General features: G+C 47.8%; 2 protein-coding genes and 1 long non-coding RNA gene across 4 annotated transcripts; 1 reads left to right on the forward strand and 2 right to left on the reverse strand.

Annotated features, from left to right (window-relative positions):
* Nucleotides 1-3,437: 3,437 nt before the first annotated feature.
* LOC123144021 (uncharacterized) lies at nt 3,438-8,971 on the reverse strand. Its single transcript, XM_044563031.1, has 5 exons — nt 8,511-8,971; nt 5,138-5,294; nt 4,280-4,497; nt 4,037-4,210; nt 3,438-3,940 (listed from the first exon to the last, which is right to left on the reverse strand). The coding sequence occupies exons 1-5, from the start codon at nt 8,712-8,714 to the stop codon at nt 3,854-3,856; spliced, it is 840 nt and encodes a 279-aa protein (XP_044418966.1). The 5' UTR covers nt 8,715-8,971; the 3' UTR covers nt 3,438-3,853.
* Nucleotides 5,979-8,504, reverse strand: LOC123144022 (uncharacterized). The gene is made up of 2 exons (XR_006471208.1): nt 8,331-8,504; nt 5,979-8,212 (listed from the first exon to the last, which is right to left on the reverse strand). It is a non-coding gene; the product is annotated as an uncharacterized lncRNA (long non-coding RNA).
* Nucleotides 7,925-18,163, forward strand: LOC123144020 (uncharacterized). 2 transcript variants are annotated; one of them, XM_044563029.1, is made up of 4 exons: nt 7,925-8,124; nt 16,497-16,539; nt 16,667-17,790; nt 17,906-18,163. In XM_044563029.1, the coding sequence occupies exons 1-4, from the start codon at nt 8,067-8,069 to the stop codon at nt 17,929-17,931; spliced, it is 1,251 nt and encodes a 416-aa protein (XP_044418964.1). In that variant the 5' UTR covers nt 7,925-8,066; the 3' UTR covers nt 17,932-18,163. The 2 variants fall into 2 exon arrangements, with proteins under 2 accessions (XP_044418964.1, XP_044418965.1); XM_044563030.1 differs by lacking the exon at nt 7,925-8,124 and adding an exon at nt 12,288-12,475.
* The last annotated feature ends 534 nt before the right edge of the window (nt 18,164-18,697 follow it).

An 18,697-nucleotide genomic window follows, 5' to 3' on the forward strand; every position in this document is an offset into this window, starting at 1 on the left:
TTGGAGGTGCCGTACGTTCGGTACTTGATCGGTCGGATCGTGAAGACGTACGACTACATCAACCGCGTTGTGATAACGCTTCCGCTGTCGGTCTACGAGGGTACGTGGACAACACTCTCCCCTCTCGTTGCTATGCATCACCATGATCTTGCGTGTGCGTAGGAATTTTTTTGAAATTACTACGTTCCCCAACAAGGCCCTGGACCGGTCCATCACGACCCGAGGAGACGGCCGCGAGGCGCCACCGCCATTTTGATGGCGAGCTCGCAAAAATCAGCGAGGAGTGGTCGCTTATAGACACCTCCGCAAATGTCTGTAGGGGCAAGGCCACCGCCAAGGCTCTACGGGCGCTGTCGGAATGGCCGCGGCAGCCCTCCACACCCCGCAGTAGGAAGCGGAGCTACTCCTCCGTGAGCGCCAGGCAGCGGTCGGACAAGGCTGCCACTACGGCCCCGCGCCCTTGCGCCGTTGGAGAAACGATGATGACACGAATGGTGTCGGCGGTGCGGCCAGGCAGGGCGGCCACGCGTACGAGGTGGTCTTCCACTATAAACTTTATTTTTTTTTCTTTTAAGTTAGACGTCGAAATATCGGTCATTTTATGTAAATTATGTCCGAACTTTAATGAAATTCGTCCTGTTTGATGAATTTTGGTTCGGTTTGTTGAAATGTGCTTTGAATTGTATGCGAATATATCTTGGATGGTTGACTCCCACGTCAATATCCGTGGACTGGACACAAACACTGGCTGAAAGTTGTCATGTGCATAGCAGCATTCCCCCATATCTCTCTCACACACACCTATGCAGGCTCAACACACATACTTAGAGCATCTCCAGCCGTTGGCCCCCCAGGGGCACCTAAAATCGCCGCCTGGGGGTGAGCCGGCGCAAAAAATCGGCCTGGGGGCGAGTTGGTCCCCAGCCGCCGGCCCCAGGGCCGCACCCAGGCGCGTTCAAAAAATAAAAAAATATAGTAAAGTTCGGCAAAGTTCGGCGAAGTTCGGCATATATTACATAATAGTCGCGGATTTTTATTATATAATATATCTAATTAAAAAAGAAACTGGCTGAACGCAGAGTAGTCGCCGTCGTCGCCGCCGTCGTCGTCGTCTGGCTTCTCCTCCTTGACGCGGCCGTCCCTGGTGGACCCCTGACCGGCGTCGCCTACGCGAACTGGTGGCGGCGGCGCGTCGTCGTCGTCGTCGCTGTCTTCGATGACGACGACTCCTCCTTCGTCGCAGCCCTGGCGGCGCTGCGCAAATCGCCGCAGGGCGGCGCACTGGCGCTCCCTCGCCATCTTAAGGGAGTCCGCGCGCGCCCATTCCAGGGCCGCGTCTTTGTCGAGCTCGACGTCGCCGACGTGCTCCGTCTTCACCGCAGGGAGGCCCGGCTCCGTCTTCACCGGCGCGAGCCCCGGCTCCGTCTTGGGCTTGACAAAGCGCGGAGGAGCCGACGAGGAGGCGCGCCGGCCGCCCTCGTTGATGACGATGCCGGCTGCGAGTGCGCCGGCCGAGCGGCGTCTTCGCCGCGGACTCGGCCTTGACGCCGAGCGGCGCCGGAGTGCCGGAGGAGTGCGAGGAAGAGCGCGAGGAGGAGGAAGAAGAGGAGGCGCCGAACCTCCTGGGCAACCATTGCCCGTCGCGCCGACGGTGAGCCATGGCCGTGGCGGCCGCCCTCATCGGGGGGTATGCCAACGGCGGGTCGTTGCCGCCCTCGAGGTACGTCAGAACGCCCTCGAGGGTGCGGCCGGGGACACCCCACCACAGGTGGCGTCCCTCGTTGTTCTTTAGGCCGGCCACCACCGGCGCGCCGTTGGTGGACGCCATCCTCTGTTGCTGTCGGCGCTGGAAGTATGCCGTCCACGCCGCTTGGTTGTCGGCGGCGTACTCGGGGAGGGCAAGCTGGGCGTCGGTGAGGGAGGCGCGCACGACCTCGACCTCGTCGGCGAAGTAGGACGGTTTCGCCACGGCGTCGGGCAACGGGGGAATGGGCACTCCCCCGTTGCTGAGTCTCCACCCCGTCGGCCCGGCGCGCATGTCCGGCGGCGCTGGGATGTTCGCCTGGAATAGGAGCCAAGACACCTGTTCGCGCAGCGAGCGGCGGCCGAAGCCGTTGGCCGCCGCCTCATCTCCGGGGAATCGCTCGGCCATCAGGAGAGGGAGGGCTCGACGGTGGCGCTCGGGAGAGGGAGGGCTCGGCGGCGGCTCTCGGGAGAGGTAGAGCTCGGCGGCTAGGGTTAGGGCTGGTGTGGCCAGAGGCGAGGGAGGCCACCGGCTTATATAGCCGCGCCGCGCCCGTGTGTACGCGTGCGAGGGAGGGGAGGCGTCGGCGCGCCGCCCCGTGACGCGCCGCCCGTGAGGAATCAATGATAAGGCTGACCGGCGGCAGCCTTGCCTTTGATTTCCCGCGGGAAACCGAGGCGTTGGGGGGAAGACGACGCGCGGTGTCGCTGACGCGCCGGGCCCGCGGCTCTTTCGCGCCAAAACCGCTCGCCCCGGTGCCCCCGAACGCCCCCCAGCGTGCCGGGTTCGACCTGGGTCCGCCGGCGCTAATTTCGGCCCAGGCCGACGAAAATCGGACTCCTGGGACGCGACTGGGCCGATTTTTCAGCGCCGGCACAAAAAAATCGTCTGGAAAGGCCTTTCTGAAGGGCGCGGCTGAAGATGCTCTTACATACACAAGCATGCACACAAAGCAAGGAAACAACGCACTCACGCACAGCGAAACGCGTGTGGAGTCTGTTCACGGATTCAACGGACAGCATGACGTGGAAGAGTAGGATTGGAAGATATGAAGAGGGATGGGCCCCACCCTGGTGAAATTCAGGGGATAGAAAATTAATTGAAAGGTCTGATAAAACACACTTAAACAGCTCGTGAGTCTAGGATTATCGCGTGCACACACAACGAACCCATGCTACAAGTGTTACCGGAGGCCCAAATATGCTGATGTATAGAGTCGACAGAAAGCAAAAAGAAGAAGAGAAAAACAGTTAGAAAGCAACAAAAAAAACAGTTGCCACACAAATGATAAAACCGGAAAAAATTCCATTGTGTCAATTTGCTCTTATTAATTTACAATTATTACACTAATCAGGAAATAGGTGTATCTAAACATATTTTAGTTCTTGATACATACATTTTTATCTATTTCTACGACAAATAAATCCAGACAGAGAGAGTAATTATTTTCACAGGTATATTAATATATTAGTATGCCAATTTTTCAATTAAAATTATTATCTTAATGCCATTCAGGCTTAGTTCAGGCTTTCAGGCCGGGCTTTGGGCAGAAAAGTTGAGCCCAAGCCTCACACGAATGCCGGGCTTTCGGGCAATCAGGCCGGCCTGCCCATGCACAGGTCTATTTCTGCTCATACAAAATGAACGAACGATCAACACGTCCTGTAAAGACTCGACGTCACAGCAAAGGAAATAAACATCAACACGCCATTTTTCATCGATACTTGCATTTTAAGTCTGGTAGCAATACACTATGCTCACCCTTGAGGTCACACACAAAATACTGTTACAGAGTGTACATTAACCAATAGGCACCGCAGCACCATCCACCTCAACATATTATTTCTTCTGAACTTTCCTGGAGCACAGGATCCTTTATTTCAATATCGACGCTTCGCTGTTTACGTTTCTCAGATGGCAGGTCTTTATGATAATGTGATGTATACGTAAACATACGAGCTTGAGGCTTCGAAAAGTGTACGGATACCATATGAGCTCGGGACTTCAGTAAGTGTACAAATACCAGGGCCAATAGTTGAATCCCTCTGACAATAAGATACATGGACAGAATTCTGGTGCGTATTAGCAGACATCAGGATGGAAAGCTTATCAGCAAACATCAGGGTGGAAACGCCCGGGCATTGAACTGTTCTGCTGAGCCTGCTGTAGATGCATCCTAAGTGCATAATTATTGATCTGCAATGACAGGCGGTTCGCAAAAGATAAATTAAAACCCAACCCTTGGTGTGAAATGGATAGCTAAGAACCAAAGAAGCAAGGTCTGGAGATAACCTCGAGAGTCTTTAGTTGTTCCTGATACTGCAAAATCAATTGCTTTAGGTTGTGAACCTCCTGTGTCTTATCATCAAACTCTTTTTGGCGCTCATGTTGGATTGCAACCCCCCGCTTCAGAACAGCATTCTCTCGAAGAGCTATTGCTAATTGCTCCTTTAGCATCGTATTTTCCTATGGGCAAGTGAAAACATTAAGCCCTAGAGATAAATCATGAATATTATGCGAGTGTATTCATAGTACCTTGTGCAAGTTTTGCACTGCCTCGGCTCCTGTCCGCTCCATGATGGACTTTTCAATAACCTCCAAAGCTCTTGATGCACGAGCCCGTGCATCATTTATGTCAGAGGCGCTCATCATCTCTCTAACAAATAGCTCAACCCATTCAGAGCTATGGTGATTTGTCTGACAATTATCTGTTGCAGGTGGATTTCCACTAATAGCATCCAATTGGCCATTACCTGTCCAACATTGAAAATTGTTTCCATTAATATAAAAAGGGATACATGATTCATAAAGATGTAGCGATATAAGTAGGCTGCCAACCAATAGACATCGTGGAAGTAATAAAAGCTTAACACCTCTGTACACTAATATAAGACGTTTTTGCAGGAGTACAAAAGATGCCATATAATACCAATTGAAAATTGAGTAGCATAGATTATGCAGTATACATGAAGTACAAGGCATGCAGTCTATTTCAAATAACCACAATGTGCATGATAGACATGACAGAACAAACATTAAAATGTCTTTTACACGGGACACAAATACATGAAAATTGCATGCAGACTATGATAATGCTAACCATTGTTGCAAAACACCAAGCAGAACAATTAAGGAATTCAGGGAAAGATGATTATTGATCACACTGACTACCATTGTTGCAAAACACCAAGCAGAACGATCAAGGAATTTAGGGAAAGATGTTTATTTGATCAGACTGACTACCATTGTTGCAAAACATCAAGCAGAACAATTAAGCATACTGTTTCACTTATCGAACAAGATTTTATCAATAAATAAACATGTTAAATGCGATGAATTTTGCTTGAATGTCTAGCATGCAACCACCTTCTGATGTAAATTCAATCAGCATACCTTCAGCCGATAACTTAAGGGCTGTTGACAGGCCATTCTCCGGTTCACTAACAGCAGCTGAAAAGATAGCCTCAGCTGACTCCAGGCGCAGGTCATTCAAACTCCTTATTGCAAAATCCAAATCATCTCCAGATGCTTCAAGAGCTCTTTCAAGCAACTGGAATCATTATGATAAGCAATATCAATATCATATCGCTACAATAAGAAATCACTATTTAATCACAAAAACATTCTAACCATGCCAGTCTAAAATGAAAACCACAAGTTCCAACACAAGATTCCCAACTTCATAGAGCAAAAAATACTAACCAGGGAAATACACTTGTCACAATGGAAGCATGAGAGCAGGTGTAGATAAATAGAAAAGAATGATAAGGAAATTTCTATGAATGGCACATTTACATGAAGGCTGCAGCAATATTGAGAATTAATGGGGGGAAATGCCAGCTGTTCAGGCACAAATACATACACACTGCTTACAAAGGTTTGCCATGCTAAAAAAAGGATGGGTAAGCAATTACCAAACAGCTAGTTTTATTATAGTTGGTAAGGTGTAAAAAAATATCTCAATTAGAGTAAGATAAATACATAGTTCAATAAAAGAAACTAAAATAATGGAATGACAGTTTCCAGCAAACATCTGCATATAACAAAATAATTGAAAGTGTCTTTATTGAAATAATCTAGCAAAACACTTCTCATATATGTAGCAGCAGTTGCGTTCGACTTTGAAGTACAGGGAAAGGTTACGGAACGTTGGTTCTATATAAGTCTATTGGAACTGGCTCTCTATCCATAGAATCTCATCAATCATCCAGAGGCTGCCAATCTACCTTATAGATGGATCAATAAATGTTTAGATTTCTGTGATTATTTTTTGCGCGGAATTGTTGGAAGATCAACAACGTATTGCACAGAATCCCCTTTTTCTAGAGAGAGTTGAAGGAGTAGGTTTTATTATCAGATAAGAGGCAGTAAATTAGGGCTTATCAGGACCAACGTTACGAGCTTCTGGAATACAATGGGATCTTCGTAAACTAGATCCTTATGAGTCTTACAACCACTTTGATTGGAAAGTCTGGTGTCAAAAAGAAGGGGATTTGTTAGCTCGCTATTTAGTACTCCCTCCGTCCCAAAATAGGTGACTCAACTTTGTACTAACTTTAGTACAAAGTTGAGTCACTTATTTGGGACGGAGGGAGTACGAGTTAGTGAAAAGAGGGAAAACATATATGGGACATAATAGAGAAGCATCTCCCGACAACTACGAAGAAATGACAAATCCCAACTACATATATATAAGAACCGAAACTGCTCAGAGCATTATATGCGCAAAAAATAGTGACATTTAGCATTACCTGAAATGCAATACGCAAAGAAGGGATATCCGAGGTACTGAGTAAATGCTCAAAATGTCAAATTTTGTGATGGGAAGTCCTAGCAAGATGTAAACTAGTTAAAGGTAGACACAATATTGTCACAACACATCCTGAAAGAGAAACCTCCTAATTGACAATAGAAGGCTATCATTAGATTGCTTGATAATCATCCAAACCATGATACATGACTCGCAATTTGCCGGGTCCATGATCCAGGTTTGGAGGAGATTCACCACTTCATACAAGTAGGCTCCTCAGGGTTGGTAATACCTCCTCGGCTCACTAATCAGAGATGTGGTTCACGAAGAAGATATTTGCACCTCATCACGAAGATCTGGTTGCTGCTCCTCCCCTCCTCCCCTGATTGCTGGCTTGCTGCTGCTCCTCATGTCGACTAGTCGACCATGAGTCTAGACTAGTCACAACTAGTCAAGAGTTGCTACCCCAGAACGACTCGTCGACCATTGGTTTCAGCGCGACGTGGAATCAGATCCGACATGACGGCATCCCTCTCTCGGTTAGTTCTCTTGGTTTTCTTTGTTCATTAGCAGCTGGTTTCTCATCCAGCCCTTAGGAAATAAGATTGTGGTCCAACTGTGAACCAGATCACTCGACCGAAATAGAGGTTTGACAATGGTTTAAGGGAATCTGATAAATATGATCCAAAGTATTATCGATTAGTTGATTCATATTTCATCACCAAATAAGTCAGGTAACATTCATCAAAGCTTTGCCCTATTTCTTTCTTTCTTTATTGTGAGGAAAAGGTGAGATCTATTGCATCACGATAGGTTTACATTCAGCATCCAATAGCTGGACAAAACTCAGTCCATGGTCCCAAAGTGAAAGCACAGAAAGCCGCAGACTAAATTGAGCTAACTCATGCCGCTTTTTGTTTATTTTTCTCTTTGTTTGCCTGCACCTTCTGGTGCGGTTTGTACAGTTTGCCTGTCAGCCGCCCCTTCTGAATAAATTGTGTACTTCTCCTGTGTTTCTTCAAAAAAAATTGAGCTAACTCATGAGCTGCCCTATTTTGATCCCTATTGAAGTGGGTGATTTTATATTCTTCAAACTGGCGCACTAAGCTCTTCACCTCTTCTAGTGAACAGTCTCTTTGTAACTAATTACCCATTTCATCAAGATAGCACTTGAGTAGCTATAGCCTAAACAGCTTTGCGTCAAATGCTTTCCACATCAAGTTTAAGCAAAGGTCCGCCGTAAGGGCATCCCCAATCGGTGGTAGTGGAGGATAAATTATCCTCAGCCGCACCGCGCCTCCCTATATTTACTCCACCGCTCGGCGGATGAGTAAAAATTCTCCTCTCCTCCTCTGCCTCCCCTGCCCCACTCCCGCACTGCATCTACGCTGGCACCGCCCCTCCCACCCCCCCCCTGCCGGCCACCGCCAGCCACCGTAGGCTCCGCCGCGGTCCTTGACCACCCGGATCTGTGCCTCCTCGTCCCGTTGCCAGCGCACAACCGGTAGATCTGCGGCTGCCGCCACCGCCGCCGGATTTGGCGCTTCCGGCCGCCGGCGACTGCGCCTTGCCATGGATTGGCCGGGTACCGGACCACACAGCCCCGGCAACGCCTCCGCGCCGCATGCAGGTATTGACTCCGCCTCTCGCCGCTCAGATCTCTCCCGTCGGCAGTTCACCGGATACTCGGTTATTTTTAGGGGGTAGAAATGCCCTAACTTCACAACAAAAGGACCCGGTTTCAGCATCCAACACCATAGCATTTGGAGAATTAGAAATATCACAAATCTACCAAAGCAACAGAGAATCTTCACATCCAGGTTTCCAAACACCAACCTCTCCTCACAACAATACTAAGATTAGCCCTATTTCATTCACAGCTCCAGGCACAGCAGAATCCAACCACAGAGCACAAAATTCACATGAAAAGAGTCCCCTTCGTGCGTCCAACGCCAATTCCTACAAAATAAATCTCTCTTGGCAACTAAATTAATTAGACAAACGAGGGCGGCAGACCTGGGGATCCATGTGAGGGAAGAGGGAGCGAAGGTGGTGGAGCAGCGCCTCCCGCCGGTGGGCCGCGGCGGCGTCGTCGAAGGCGCGGGTCGGGGAGCAGCGGGCCCGCTTGGAAGGGTGGTGGTGGGGAGGGGAAGGCGGAGAGGAAGGGATGAGCTCGTCGGCGAAGATGGAGGACCTCTTGCCGCACACTACGGCAGACATGGTGGCCGCCGCCGCCTTGCGGCGCCGCCGATCCGTCCGCCGCCGATCGCAGCCGTGCTACTCGCCCCCGCCGCGGGGGTCGCCCACCATCTGGCCCGTCGGGATCCGGCCGGTGGCCCTCTCCTCCAGCGATCCACGGCGGAACAGGGCTCCGGTCTGGGCTCGAGCTAAGGAGGAGTGCGCGGTCTGGTTCCTGGTGGTGGAGGCGGCTGCGTCGCTTGCGAGATTGCGAAATGGTTTGGTTTGGTTTGGTTTGGTGCTTTACTTCGGTCGTTGGGTGGGTCTGTTTTGGTTTGGTTAACCAAGTTAGTGCTAGCTTTGTTTTTTTTTTTTTTTTTTGGCTTGTTAGTGCTAGCTTTGTTGCTAGAATGCCTCTCGTCTGGCGATCAAGCTTTTGGTTTCGGAGATTGACAGAAAATAACAGCGGGCGGCCTCGCCTTTTTAGGGATTTCTTAATGCATAGGATGGCGGTTTGGATCTAAGATTACACAAGTGTCCTCCTAGGTATCGATCAAAGGGTTTTGTTGCCAATCTTACTAGATGAGTTGAAAAAGTTTCAAAGTAGGGACCAGATGTTCATGAAATAGGAAATTTTGTGCATCTGCATGTCAAGCTTGATTTGATGAAATTATTGGTAGGTTTCATTACGGTATCCACATAATAAAAATGAGAGTAATATAGAGTGCAGTATGACAAAATCTCAAAATTTTGTGTGACGCGTGGTCCCATTAGACACATAAGATGGCTTGGGAAGTATAAAGAAGAGGACCTATAGTTGGGTGCTATCACACCCTGAGTTTTGCAGCCTGGACATTAGTGAAAATTAAGGTAATCAAAACTTAAAATAATAAACTCTTCAAGCCTATTTGGTAGTTGTATTCCTTTTTTGGATGTTTTGTAATGGGACACTTCTTACCCAAGTGGGAATGGCGATAGTATGTGTACTATGAGTGCCAGGTATCATGGGCAGATCCTATGTTGGGGTGAAACTTGATAAGAGGCTTGGTTGCGTGTTTGCATCGTATACTTAACGCATGGTGAGTCATGGCTGACACGGTAAACAATCAAGTCTTGTGGGTCCAGCGTGTCAATCTGTTCGAGCAATCATGTCCACAATTATGGACGAGATGGAATAGCCGTCGCTTAACTTGATGTTAACAGTGTTTTGCCAAGTACAAAATAACAATATGATGGACCTACGTAGAATTGTATGGCAATGGGACGTTACCTCAGGTTACCAGATGGACACGTGGCACAAGTTTTACCCAGTCTAGGCCCTCGTCGGCTGAGTAAAAACCCCACTCCTACTTATATGAGATTCTACCATATATTGATTACAGTGCGGGAGTGTAATGGACTATTCGGGGAGTTGAGGATCAAGTCGCTGGCGTTGGAGGTGGACGATCTGGACGGAGAACCCTAATCGGATCTACTAATGAACTAATAAACCATTCTGATTTTCGGAGGAGTCTAAGGTCTCCTCTTGTCTTGAGGGACTGCCTTATATAGGGGTCTTGGTTTGTGGTCGTTGTCCGCCACCTTGATCTTCTTGTTGTGCAAGTCTTGATCTTCTCCATCTTTGGTAGTCGCACAACTCCCCTTAAGGAAACCAGGTTTGCATGTCTAAGGTAACTGGCCTCACAGGCATGAGCCCCTCGTACCATGCACTACAACTCAAGTTACGGTATGCATGGATGAGAATACAATGAAACCACTTCCCCTCGATAACCCCCTATCAATATTTGAAAATGCGGCTGTGGACGTATTGCCCAAGCCGTTTGCCCTATTTGAAGTCGGTGGGCAACTTGCTTGGTGTTGATCAGGCCCGATGAAGTTGTTCCCTCTGTGTGGCCATGTGGGTGGTCTGATCGGCTGCCATGTGGCATACCCTATAGGGGGCCAGCGAATTATGGATGGTGATGTGATACGAATCTCCGTGTTGCATCCCTCATCACCTTGATTCACACCGCACCTTTATGTCTTATTGGTTTGGCTTTCGAGGATGCATGGTGTGTAGGATTTATATTTTATTCCCCGTTCCTTGTTGGGTTACCTTGCTTCCTTCATACTTTGTCCCCAAGTCCTTGAGCCATCCTCCTCATTTCCCTCTCCATACTTCGACATGACCTCCCAGAGCACCGCTCCCGACTTTGCTGTCGTTGAGAGCCCTTAGCACGCAGCCGCCAACTATTGTGCTACATTGTAAGTGCACTTTTGATCATATGGGTGTCCTTACTTGCGTCGGGAGAGGCCAACACTGTCCTTACTTGCGGTTGGTCATCATCTTTGGTTCTCATGGAACTATTCATCATGTTCGAGGAGGAGATGCTGTTGCGAGGGGTGGCCTTCTCAATGGGTGGTCTCCTCACGTCTGAAGGTGCTACAATGGTGGTCCTCCTCGATGACATGCTATGCGTTGTAAATTTTTCATTGTCCCTCCTTTCAGTGTTGCATTCTGTAGAATCATGTTTTACCATCTAACCCCAAATTCGGTGGTCTTTCTTTCTCCATTTTTACACTCGTGTGAGGGTTTTCTTGGGATACTTCTGGATCTGGAATTATGTCATCATCTTTTTTGCGCTTTAGCAAGGTGAACACCAACATGTAAGAACAAGGACATCGTCGAGGTGAAAAAAATCAAGGTGAAAACACATAATTCTTGGAGCCATAATGACACAAAACCATCAACGCGATGGTCATCGTGTCCGATGGGATGACTGCTCCAGGTTAGTCAATTGGATTGTGCATGTGGTTGATCACGACTTCATCAGGGAGATGTAAGTTGTCATCAAAGACCTACGAAACTGGTAGCTGAATGATGTCCATGTCACTGGTGAATTCATCTGCTGATAGATTGCCCCCTCACGGAGTGGGTAGAATCTGTGTAGGTTTATATGGTGGGTTGGACCCCTGTCATGATGGGAACGGTAAGTTGCTCAGTCCTTTCTTCTTGCAATGCACAGATCCCTGATAGGAGGTCCCTTGGGCTAGGGTGAACGAGATGGTCTGCCCTGAAAGATGTCGAAGGACTAGGAACCACAACGCTCCAGAAGCGTCGATCAAGATGGACGCATAAGACAAAGACTGCATCCTTAGGCTAAAGTGAACTTAGCCGTGTGCTTTCTATCCCCTTTGGATTCTTTTCGGTTATTCTCATTTTGTGTTTTGATGAACTCCCAATTGCATTGTTAGAAATGGTATCACATGTTCAAGGATCACAACAATCTTGGGGCATCGGCCTAAGAGGTGGTGTCAGTCGCCAATGCGTCTGCACCAGAGGCACTTGCTACCAATGCCTGGACCGGAGGCACCTTCTCAGAGTGACCTCTATCCAACCATGTCTAGCTTAAACTCAGTAAGCTTTCTTGTTTATTCTTCATAGAGCTGCAATCTAGTTTCTCTCTTTTTGATCGCAGCGATGGAAGGAGGTAATAGCGCCAGGGCGGCTCAAGTGTGACACACACAAGGCTCCAGATTGTCTCTATGTTGATCCCCTATTTTCCTTGTGAAACTCACTTAGTGAGTTTTGATGGTGCCTTATCTTTATTGCAGCTTGTTGGAGGATGCTTTGCTTGGTAGCATGGTGGGTTGTGTCGCCACTGGCACCACCCCTCTAAGAGCGAGTTTAAAGGCCACAAGCCATGATACCTTTGTCAGCGGATGAGCCCCCCAGAAATGAAGCTCTAGTTGTCAGTCCTTCACCCGTCGCGAGGTTGTGGGCTATCAAGTCCTACCTCTAGGAGGCAATTAAGGCCATGCAGGTTTGTCTTACTCGTCATTTACCTTCTTTGCTTTCTGGATTCTGCTTTACTTTGGATGAGTAGATTTTTGGTCCGTATAGGGTGTTGCTGACCCTCACAACGAGGGTTTGAACACCTCTGCCTTGGAGCAGCCCAAGCCTATTTAGCGGGTGAATCTCTGCGTGCCTGGCTTGTGCCCAAGTGGAGGAGCGTGCCAAGTTTGCAGCTTGAGGTGGACACGATGGTCAAAAAGTCGAAAGAGCTCGCGCTCCATGAGCGAGGCATTAGGAGAAGGCGGAGTCAGTCTGCAATGACCTCCAAGCATCTGTGGAAAATATGGGGGAGGAGGCTGAGTGGCTTCGTGATAAGTTATGCAAGCTCAAGGAGTTTATCCATGAGGAACAAACCTTGAACTTGCAAGTCCTTGTCAACCCTGGATGCATGTTATCGATGATTAGGGTTCCCTTCCCATCAATAAGCATGTTATTGGGTGAGTTGTGGTTAGGGATGAAATAAAGTTGAACCCAGAGCTAGCTGGCTCTCCCCAAAATGCATTGAGGCGCATCATTTGACTGGACATCTAGGGATAAAGCATTGTTTCTATGCGTGTTGCATGAGCGGTACCTAAGTGAGTTGTACCAACTCATAATACTAGATATGACCCAAAACTAATAGGGGTCAAGATCGTCCGGTGAGACGATTGGGGATAAGCCTCGATCACTAGCTAAGTCTGAGCATACACTAAAGGAGATACCGGATATTCCCAACCGGGTTATTCATCTGGTGAAGTGTCTGCCACCATTTGATGTTTCTTCTGCCACAACTCTGATGATGATGTTGGATAAGAATGTTGCTCCAGATGCCATCTCCACATAGATGCTAGCTTCTGCCCCTATGAGGACATAAAGGAGTAAGATAGTGGCATGATGGGAGAAAGATGCCACGGTCTTTGTTAAGGTCCAAGGTTTTAGTGCCATAACTTGGGCCTCTTTGGAGTCTTTGAGGCCATTGTATTGATCCTTTCGTAGTGTGCGCTTTGTCATTTCCTTTTTTGTTGTATGAAATATAAACACGTTAGTTCTAAAATCATTTGCTTGTTGTGTTGGAGTCGCTTTGGCTGTGTCCTACTAGGGAGTAAATTGCATAAAACCACCACTTTAAGAGCTAGATTTGCAAAAATCACTAGGGTACAGTTTCTCTGCAGAAAGCACCACGTCTTGCGTAATTCTTTTGCAAAAATCATTGATCGGCGGATCTGGGTCGTTTAAGAGCGTTTATGACAGATGGGGCCCGTTTTCTGCCTACGTGGCATACTTGTTCAGGTTTAATGCAAAAACACCCTCCTACATTTTCCCCACTACGTCTCAGGCCCTCCAACCACGCCCTCGCTCCATCCGCAGCCGGGAGACGAGCTCGGCGCCGCCCCTCCCTCCCCGGGCCGCTGCCGTCGTGCCCCCCTCCCCCAACACCCACGAGAGACGAGCTTGCTCTCGATTTTGAATAGGCTGGAGACTAGGGGCAAGGTGGCGTTGAGCACGACCCCGCCTGTGAGGATGGTGGTCGCGGCTGTCGCAGCGAGGGAGGAGACGGCGTTGAAGGCGAGGACGACGCGCACGACGGCAGTGAGCTGATGGCCGTGGCCGCTGCGGGGCGGGTCGACGAACGGGATGGAAGGAGCGCTGGCAGGGCAAGGGAGGAAGTGCCCCCCGCGCCGCGACCGTCTCGGTCGTCGAGCACGGCGCGCGAGCGGCCGAGGGACGACGGTGACCGGGGCGATGACAAGACGTGGTGGACCGCGAGGCGGGAGAGGAGGCGGCGCCGGTGGAGGAGGTTGACGCGGGCGGCGATGGCGTTGCAGGCGTCCAGGAGCGCGACGCCGGCGTCGAGGTGCGCGGTGACGGCGACGGTGTCCTTCCCGTCCCCGGGCCCGGCGGCGAGCGCGGGCACGGCGTCCGCGAGGGTGGCCGCGAGGAGGCCTGCCAGGCGCGCGAGGAGGAGGGTGGCCCCGATCCAGATCCTCGCCGGGGAGTAGTTGTCCACCGCGGAGGAGGAGCGCTGGGTCTAATTGCGTTTTTCAATTTTGATTTAGGGGTGTCTATGTAAAATTGTAGGGTCTAGTTTGTAATTTTAGATTGAAAACCATCCGGCACAAAAAGTTACGCCACGTAGGCAGAAAACAGGCCCCATCTGTCATAAACGCTCTTAAGCGACTCAGATCCGCCGATCAGTGGTTTTTGCAAAAGAATTACGCAAGACGTGGTGCTTTCTGCAGAGAAACTGTACCCTAGTGATTTTCGCAAACCTAGCCCTCAAAGTGGTGGTTTTATGCAATTTACTCCCTACTAGGATCTTTGGTTTTCATGTTGGTAAGTTTGATGTGCAACATGTAAATATGTTGGTGAAAAACCGTTTGATACTTGTGCTGGAGCAAGTTTAGTCTTTTCCTACTAGGAACAATTGGTCTTTTTTGCGGTGTGGCCTTTGGATTGTTATTCAAAACCGTTCATTGTTATGTTGAGCGTTTTGCTCGCATGCATAGAATCGGTTAGTCATTCTCATAATATATTGTGTTATATGGTGGGACAACAAAATGTGTGTTTAATGGCACAATCGAGCCTCCCGAGCTCCGTTTCGACCCTCACTAGATCCTCGGGTGAGGCGCCCGAAGTCCCACGACTCGTTGAATCAAGATCCCACCATTCAAGTGGGGACCATTACTTCCCTATGTCCCTTTGTACTTGCGACATCGAAGACCTTTGCAATCCCAGCATCATTCTGAACCAACCTAGATACTAGGGTGGGGCGTGCAAGCTCTCGAGCACTTTCGAAAGGCACCGAGGTATGTATGTGTCATGATCGACTAGTTGTAAGCCTAGCTAAGTGAGTAGTGAACGTGCTCGATTCATTTCAGGTATACTAGTCCCAAATTGCATGTATGAGCTTGGCAGGAAACTTGTGTGTGCAGCCAATATAGAGAAAAACCATGAATAATATAGAGAAAACCATGAATATCATATGACTAATATAAACTAACATTATAAAAGTAACGAATGCATATAAAGATGTAAATGTAATAGTTGGGTGAAGCCCTGGGTCATCGTGCTAGTAATCGTAGAGTGTGTGACAGACCGTGACCGAGTTACCTATTCGAAATCTTACGTCTTCTTTTGCATAGTGGGTTCGATGGTGGAGGCTAGGGGTGGTGTCATGGTACTCCTTAGCTTCATCCTCCATGTATACAATGGCATCAATCTCCTTCTATGTCGAGGGATTCTGGTGCATACATGGTGGGTTGACCGGACACCTCCGCATTCCCTTGCATTGCTTGGCGTGTTGGTTGCCAACTCGTAGCTCTAGCAATCGAATTTGCTGCCCAAACAACCATAAGTGGTTGTTTAGTTTTTTTCTAACTAACTTGATGATATTTAGAACTGATTCTCGTAAAACCCAAAAACCAAGTTTTTGGAAAACAACTATTACATATATTTGAATAAATGTGTTTATGTTATCCTCAACAACCTTGATCCTACTACTTAGGCCAATCCATTTTCCACATCTGACAACCTACATCAACATAAAGTCAAACATGGTTATCTGCAAATCAGTTCAAGTTTTTTTTTAATCCAAGCATGATATTTTTGTAAACGTATACCTGATCAGATTATTAACAAAAAAATCTTCTTAAAACAAGCTTTACTAAAATTGGTTGATATTATCCAAACAACCAGCTAGAGTGCACTTTAAAAATGTTAAAGGTTACGGAGACAATGTGCAAACTCAAATTCTTCCTTTACATGTAGCATTTATATTTCATCTCTCCCATTTCTTCTATGTGTTTGCATGCTTCCATAATTTGAACATCTACTCCATCCATCCCAAATTAACTGTCTTGGACTTGGTACAACTTTGTACTAAAGTTGTACTAAGTCTAAGACACTTATTTTGGGATGGAGGAGGTATTTGGCTAAGAACATTTGCTCTCCTATAAGAACAACACACACTACTCCCACTAATTGTTCATTGGTGCCTCCATGTTGTACAGAAGTTATCGAAGTGAAGAGCTCGTTATGTGGATCCATCGTCAGGTATTAACCTATTGACTTACTGTTAATTACTACAACGAAGAAATCACCATTGGAAGAAACCACTATTTCAATATCGTCATGCGGCAAGTTAGATTGCCTTCTCCTAACCCTTTTTTTCACATGGCAGAAGCATGAACTCTGTGTCTCTCCCTCTCGCTTCGTGGTCTCAAATCCCTGATGACATAACTTGGAACATCCTCGTGCTGGTTTCACCACATCCTGTCACCATTGCAAGGATAGCAGCCGTGTGCAGGACATGGCGCTCCATTGTCAGGACTAGCAAGTTCCTGAGGTGGCTGATGGAGCATCACGGAGTAACACCACTCATGGGTTTTTTCACCAACGTCTCTAGCTCAGATCGTTTCCTCCCTTTTGATCAGCATCTAGGTGTTGTTGGTGTCCCTCGATTCACCCTGCCCATCTTGTATCCAGACAACCGCCTCCCCACTCTCTCCACGAGCCACTGGGAGGTTCTTGCTTGCCGCCATGGTAAGGTTTTGCTGCTTGGAGGGGCCTCACCTATGCTCTTAGTATGGGATCCAATCACTGGCGAGCAGACATTAACACGCACCCACACTGAACTGACCTACGTCCACGGCACAGTGGTATGTGTCGCCCACCACCACCATGGAAACTGTCACTCTTCGCCGTGGGTTGTTGTCTGGATTGTGAGCACCGGCCGCGAAATCAAGGTAAGAAGGTGGTCGTCGGTAACCCAATCTTGGAATATCTCGCAAGCTCGTGTTTGGTTCGACGGCCTGGTTGATTTCCGCCCAAGCACGTTGATCGGTGATGTTTTGTATTGGCATTTGACCAATAACTTCCTCATTGCCTTCGATATGGCTGAGAATCTGCTCCACCCTATCGAGTTGCCCGAAGCAATGGCATCTCCTAAATTCCGACGCCACGTTCACGTTGTGCCATTAGACGGTGATGTTCTTGGCTTGGCAGTTCTGAACACTTCAGTGCTCGAGATTTGGTCCAGGGTTGGAGGCATCAGTGAAGGATCTTCCTGGGCCATGAACTATACCATCCCTTTGCTTTCCATCATACCCATCCAAGATGATCACATCATAAATCATCATAGGCCACAAGGCCGAATTGTGTGTGTCATGGAGGACAGGAAAGTTATCCTCATTCGTGCTGCTGACGGGGTATATGAAGTTGATTATCAAAGGAAGACATCCACCAAGATCATGGGAGAAACACCACGGGGGACTATGTTTGCATATGAGAGCTTCTACATTGCAGGTTTACTCACATCATTAGATAATTTCCTTACTACAGACTATGGATATAATATTTCTTTTCGGCCTGATTAATAGATTGCTAGTTTACATTTTTGGTGATCCCCATCGTGCATCAGGTGTCGCTGGTGTCGACGAGCCATGAAGAAAACCATCCTATGAGGAAAGCAGGACCCCGACATTACCCCGCCGCACACCTGTGTTCTAGTGGAAATCTAGGAGGACTCTCTTTTATCAAAACAAAAGAGAAAACAGTGTATTGATTACTTTCATTTGTTCAATCCCTTCTTTCAATCATGGTGTGCACATCTTATTTCAGTATTCTGTTTTGAAGCCATTTGAACCATGTCATCAATGTACTCTGTTGTATTAGACATCAATAATGTAGGAGTGGAATACTTCTATATGGAAAGCACGTGACTTACTTTTATGTCGTGACGACATAATTTGTTTTGAATAAGCGGCATTGTTATATCGGCTCAATAGGCATTGTTCACTTGGTTGATAAGGACTTTTATTAGTGAATTATAGTCATTTTACTAGGGAGAAACCAGTTTTGAAAACAAATGGGAAAACATTCTCCCGCAACGATGCCTTTTGTTTTAGTGTACCACAATTAGAAATATTGTACATGTTCTTCCACATATGAGTATTTTTATCTTATGTTAGTGAGGCTACACTATCCCCTAGTATAGTAACTCTTGATTTTGACCCATCTCCTAGTACAATAACTCAATTTCAAGTGATATGGCATTCGGTTATGACTGAACAATTCTACATATCACACTTTTAGGGGAGGACATCTATGCCCCCGCCCATGCCTCACACCACCGCACCAGAATCAACAAACGACACACCATTTGCTTTCTCATAAAGCTATACTAGTTATCTATACCTTTTGTTTCGTGGAC

This window comes from Triticum aestivum, chromosome 6D (assembly GCF_018294505.1).
Source record: "Triticum aestivum cultivar Chinese Spring chromosome 6D, IWGSC CS RefSeq v2.1, whole genome shotgun sequence".
Lineage (NCBI taxonomy): Eukaryota > Viridiplantae > Streptophyta > Magnoliopsida > Poales > Poaceae > Triticum > Triticum aestivum.